Below are 6,000 nucleotides of genomic sequence, written 5' to 3'. Positions count from 1 at the left end.
GCAGAGGCAGAGACGTTTAGTGTCAGGTGTGAGGGACGGGCGCAGAGGTGCAACGGGCCGCTGAGAATCTGGTAAAAACTGTTAATTAATGGACCAGAACTCGAGAAGGGGAGGAAATGAGTTCAGGTTTGAAGCGTCACTACTGGCTAACAATGTGCACAGACATGGCGACATAGCGAGGGCGTGACCTGCAGCGTCCTGCAGCGTCCTGCAGCGCGCCCAAAGCTCACGGTTCTTTTTCTCAAATGCTGCATGCATGAAATGTGCTTTCACACGTGCATGCGTAAGTCTGCCATGCAGCTGCTGTTGCAACTGGAACGACACCGGTGACGGTGACGGTGCAGACACTAAAATGATAAAGATTCCTGACGTGTTTTTATGCATAAAAGTCGATGAATTTGTTACATTTCTTCCCATTTCAACTCTTTGCAAGACCAGTAAGAGAATGTCTCACATGTCAGACATGAGCTGTGACATCACGTCCTGTCATCGTACCTCAGCTGATTCACTGCGAGCCACTGCGTGCTCGTCCAATCAGTGATGGCTGAAAGTCGTGTTCATTAAAAAAGACAAACAGTGCTGCGCAGCAGGTCTGATCAGGAATATCTGGACTCGCACGATCTGATCCGACCTGACTGCTCACGCTTCGTGGCTCTTTAACTGTGGACAAAGAAAACTCAAGTTTACTGTCACAACTTTCTGCCTCTGAGCTTTCTACGCCGTGGTTGCTGTTGAGAAAAACCCTGCAGTGTATATATGTGGAGTCCATGGCAGAGGCAGTGCCGGATCAGATTTCTGCCTAGGATTGGTCGAGGCCCGGGGCAGCACTGACCGCCACTGTGCCGTTGGCCAACAGGTAACAGTGGAAACGCTGTAGATCTCACCCTGGGTCAGCACACCTGAATCACCTGATTAGTTCATCAACAGGCCTCTGGAGAACTTCAACACATGTTGAGGAGTCATTTAGCCGTTTACATCAGCTGTGTTGGATCAAACATCTAAACCTGCAGGACACCGGCCCTCCAGGCCTGGAGTCGGACACCCCTGATATGCAGGGACTGTGCCGGGTCACGGATGTAGTTAAGGACATGTGGTGGATGCTCTCCTGTTGTGGAGCAGCAGAAAGAAGAAGTGCAAATCTATTCATTTGACTGCATCTGGACTTTGTTGCTCGTATTTCAGTGAACTGCTTTGCTTTGACATCGAGGATTATAAAACCCGGGGTCTGCCGAGGCCCTCGGTCTTAACATATCTTAACGATTGGGGCGATCGTGGCTCAAGAGTTGGGAGTTCGTCTTGTAATCTGAAGGTTGCCGGTTCGAGCCCCGGCTTGGACAGTCTCGGTCGTTGTGTCCTTGGGCAAGACACTTCACCTGTTGCCTACTGGTGGTGGTCAGAGGGGCCGGTGGCTGTGGCTACAATGTAGCTGCCATCACCAGTGTGTGAATGTGTGGATGACTGGTTGTGTAAAGCGCTTTGGGTCTTTAGGGACTAAGTAAAGCGTTGTACAAATACAGGCCATTCACCATTTCTCTGATCCTCGTCTAAATCCTCCATCCAGCTAAACAGCAGCCTCTGAGCTTTATTTAGCCTTTAACTTTCTGCAGCTCACTCTGCAGCTTTCATGCAAATGTCAGAGCAGATATCATCAGAGTCACCACCAAGTTTCATTTTCGTTCGCTGGAGCCAGAACAGAAGACATCTCCAATAAAAATCCTTCAGCAGTAAGAGGCGGTGAAGTGTGCTTCGCAGACAGATTTAATATCAATACATTGTTTAATTTTCCAGCGTGCTTTTTTCCTCCGTCTTCACAATGGGAAAAGGTCTGCTTGTGGTCGCGATCATCCCGCCTCGGTGTTTGGAAGCCATTACTTCATAACCGCAGCAGGCGAGGCCAGAGCCCGCGTCCTGGCGTTCCCATTATTACCCGTGAGTGACTGATTTGACCTCCTGTGGAAAAGTGATGAAGTCGGTAACGCGGCGCACAGCTGTGTTTGTTTCAGCGTTTGATGCAAACGCGACATTAAAGGAATAACCTCCGCTTAAACATCTGTCGGCTGCTTCGTCCTTTTCGGGGGAAATGATGCGAAGCTGCCTCGTGCGGCTGTAACTGAAAGTCACTCTGAGCCCATTTGTTCTGAAGGCCGGGCCATCCTCCAGTGGGGCCGGCTCTTCTGTGGTTTTCTGTTACAATCCTGAATTCGGGCCGCGGCCCCGTTTATATCCAATTTATGCTAAAGAGAGGTGCAATCAGTCTCAGTGAGTCTGCAGGGCTGCCGCTGTTGTCAGGGGCGAATTATGGGCTGTTTAAAGTGGTTTGTCATCACGGAGCTGAACTCTGTGCTGCATGCCGTCACTCGGGCCTATTGTGAGCAGCTGTGTTGCTATAGTCACTGTGGTCTTTTTGAAGAGGGCGTGCACATGCACACACGGGCTAACACGCCAACCGCACAGCGTGCACACACACGCACACACAAACACACGGGTCATGCAGGAAAACGAATGCAGGGATAATTATGTTCTGTTTTTACAGCTTGAACTCTCCTATCGGAGGAATTTGAAGTTTACCACTGTTTGTGAACAGAAGGTTTCAGGTGCTGACAGATGCTGCTTCTCAGACCTGCTCAGAGAGACGATCCATAAACATCAAAAACCTGTTCAGGATCATCTTCTGCTGCACCTCTGACCGGCTTCTAGCTCGGCTGCAGAGCACGCCTGATCCTAATCCTTGATTTTCAGTTGTGGGAAGTGGGATGTGTGCAGGCGGGAGCGTCAGGAGCGACTCGTTACCTTCGGGGTTGGAAACTGTGGATCGTCTCAGCAACGATCCAGCACACGAAGGCCGCGTCGGCTTAAGAGAGAAGTTGTTTGGATAAGTTCAGGTGGTGTGATCTGAGAGGACGGGTTAGAATCATCAGCTTCTCCAATGATGCCAGTTTAATTCAATTCAGTTTCATTTACACAACAACAGTCGCCTCAAGGCGCTTTATACTGTAAGGTCGACCCTACAGAGAAAAACCCAACAATCATATGACCCCCTATGAGCAAACACTTTGGCGACAGTGGGAAGGAAAAACTCCCTTTTAACAGGAAGAAACCTCCAGCAGAACCAGGCTCAGGGAGGGGCGGGGCCATCTGCTGTGATTGGTTAGGGTGAGAGAAGGAAGACACTTTTAGACTCCGGTTCCCAGATCTCACCCTGCACGGTCCCGCATCAGTCCAAACTTCCAGTGGAATTTTTAAACATATATTTGGGGACAGACAGTTTTCTTAGTTCAGGATTATTCCACATGTTTTAAAGTAAATAATCATCATCGTTTATAAATCATTTACAGACGCAGAAGGCTTTCTCCTTGTTTTTCGGGCGAGGTAGAGCATATCGTTTACCGTTTGCAAGGTTGGTGGTTCGAGTCCAGCCTGCGTGCTGAAGTGTCTTTGTGCATAAACGCAGAGTTGATGCAGAGTGTGAGTGTTGCATGCAAAGCTGTGTGGATGAGACAACATTTACTGGACAAACAAAGATCTGTGCTGCGTAGATGAGACTCAGCGATGCGGTGGAGTAAAAAGAAATGAAACAGTTAAACATTTAGTGACGTGGTGGAGCGCCTCGAGCTCTGATGGGACTCTTGTGTTCAGGCCTCTGACTCAGGAGGAGATCGCCGAGCGCAGGGAGCAGGCGAGACGGCGACACGCTGACAGGATGGCAGCAGAGAGCCACCGAGAGCCCTCCCACTCTGAGAGCGCGTCACCTGCAGGACTCTGCACAGGTGAGCTCGTCTTTCATCTTTTTTAATGTGTCTGAACACAGCTGATGCTCCGAGCAGGAAGACTCGTTCCCTTTGTGTTACTGTGGCGTGTGGCTTTCAGTTTGTGAGTCCGTGTGTGTCACCGTAGCAAAATGTAGTCAGAGACGCTGCAGCGTGGGTGGGTGGAGCACTTTAGAACCAAAGCTGTTTGTGCAAAGATGCGTTTGGCCTTACGTGCAGATGCTCACCTGTGCAGTGGCGTTGTGCACAGTCGTGACTCCATCAAGTCGCCAGAATCTGTCACACAGATGCAGAAACTCAGAGGTGCTGCAGTGGTTTCAGTGCAGACGCACAAACACAGACTCACAAGCTGAAAACACGTCCGCCACGCCGTCACCATAAATATGCAGCGTACAAGATCTGATCTCGTTTCTCTCTCAGCGAACGTGGAGAACCTGACGCTGAAAGACTCGAAGCCGGAGGAGGAAGAGGAGGCGAAGGAGACCTTCGTGGCGTTCGCTCGCGTCTACAGCGGGGTGGTCAGGAAAGGACAGAGAGTATTCGTGCTGGGACCGAAGTACGACCCCGCCCAGAGCCTGAGCACGGTAAGCCCCCCACTCGCCTGCTGTAGCTGCTTCACTTCAGTTTTGTGCTCGCACACTTCCTCCCAGCACAGCTGATGTGATGCAGGCTGACAGGTAGTGTGAGCGACGCAGATCCTCAGAGAATCCACGTCCCTGTGACTGACAGCAGGTTCCTCATGTGTTCATCGTTTATCTTCACAGAGAAATGTCTGGTTAGCGACTCGAGCTTTTAATGTCTTAACAGCAAAATGTGAACGATTCTGTGTCACCGTGAGGATGGCTCGATGCTACATCAGCGTCGACACTCTGACCGCCAGCCTCCTTGTTTCCTTGTTTCCTTGGATAAACTCCGACTTCCTGTGAATAATCTTGGATCTAAAGATTAAACAGCCTCGTCTGCAGATCGAGTTGACATAAAACTGCCTTTCACTTACATCAGGCTGTAAACATGTTTATTTCTGCTGGGAAGTTTTAACATGGGAGTCTATGAGGACAGCTCCCTGCTGGAGCCTCTAGTGGATCATAGTGGAACTGCAGCTTGTGTGAAACAGACATTATAAAGCTGTTCAGTGCACTGCTTCCTGTGTGCTTTGCAGGAATCATGTGAGTAAAGTTTCTCTCCCCTGTGTCTCGTCTCAGCTGCCGGAGGGATGCAGCGCTTCGGACGACGTGTCTGAGATTCCTCACCTGTCCCGTTGCTCCATGGAAAACCTCTACCTGCTGATGGGCAGAGAGCTAGAAGAGCTGCAGGAAGTCCCCGCCGGAAATGTCCTCGGTAAATGTGTCTCTTTGTTTTTGTCGTCGCCTCGCCGCAGCTGTCGTTCGGTGACGTCGGAGCACTCGTGACATCAGCTGGGCTCTAAGCCGTCTGACACACACGAGGTTGTTGTTAATAAAGTTGGATTAATGGCCGACCTACGGGAGCGTTTGGGGCTTCTCTGAGGTAGACGTCGTCGAGTTTTCCCTTTGATGTCGTTGGGTTTGTGGTACTGAATCACTCCTGAGTCATGATGAACAGAAGTGTTACAATACAAAGTTGTTTGATTTAAAAAGGGGCAGAGTGTGTATAGAAATGCATCAGTGACTCACAAAGAGCTGTTCAGAAACAGCCAATCACAGAGCTTCGAATCCTCTGTGCGCCACTAACACTGAGCTGAAAGTGTAGAGATGATTTTATTCACTGTATCAATTATGGATCATAGCAGGAAAACTGTTGTGAAGCACAGAAGCTGTGGTAGAGGTGACGTGAGAGCAGGTAAGTACGACAGCTTCATTCTTTCAGGTTTGACTGATCGAACTTTCATTTGTTCTGTGTGGCGCCTCGACGTGAGACGCTTTAATGGCTGATGCTGAAGTAGTTGCAGTGAGCATCTGATTGGCCAGAGGCCGAGGCGGTGGGAAGCAACCTGTCTCCAAACAAACACCACTGACTCGGAGTCAGAGTGAGCGTGGAGTGAACGCAGTGAAGTCGCACGCCTGCTGTAAACTGTAAATGTGAATTTCTGTGTATGTAAATAGCCGTGTGTATATTAATTATCATGTTATCATAAACAGACGGCGTGTTTGCAGACGCCGTGTACTGAGGTCGTTCTGTAGTTTTGGTTTAAGGTTTGAACGGAGCTCTGTGACCGTCCTGTGACTCTGATCTTTATCAGACTAGTAAATGAAAC

At 49.7% G+C, this 6,000-nt stretch overlaps 1 protein-coding gene across 1 annotated transcript in view; it reads left to right on the top strand.

Moving 5' to 3' along the window:
• efl1 (elongation factor like GTPase 1) overlaps nucleotides 1–6,000 on the top strand; it is an 80,696-nt gene that overhangs the window by 13,265 nt on the left and 61,431 nt on the right. The window contains exons 12-14 of the mRNA XM_085157249.1: nucleotides 3,637–3,767; nucleotides 4,188–4,351; nucleotides 4,970–5,105. Of these exons, the coding sequence (XP_085013375.1) occupies nucleotides 3,637–3,767; nucleotides 4,188–4,351; nucleotides 4,970–5,105 (431 nt within the window). The remainder of the gene's footprint in view (nucleotides 1–3,636; nucleotides 3,768–4,187; nucleotides 4,352–4,969; nucleotides 5,106–6,000) is intronic.

The sequence above is a fragment of the Neolamprologus multifasciatus genome, chromosome 1 (assembly GCF_963576455.1).
Source record: "Neolamprologus multifasciatus chromosome 1, fNeoMul1.2, whole genome shotgun sequence".
NCBI lineage: Eukaryota > Metazoa > Chordata > Actinopteri > Cichliformes > Cichlidae > Neolamprologus > Neolamprologus multifasciatus.
The sequence above is the reverse complement of the archived record's forward strand: the minus strand, read 5'-3'. Positions and strand labels throughout refer to the sequence as shown.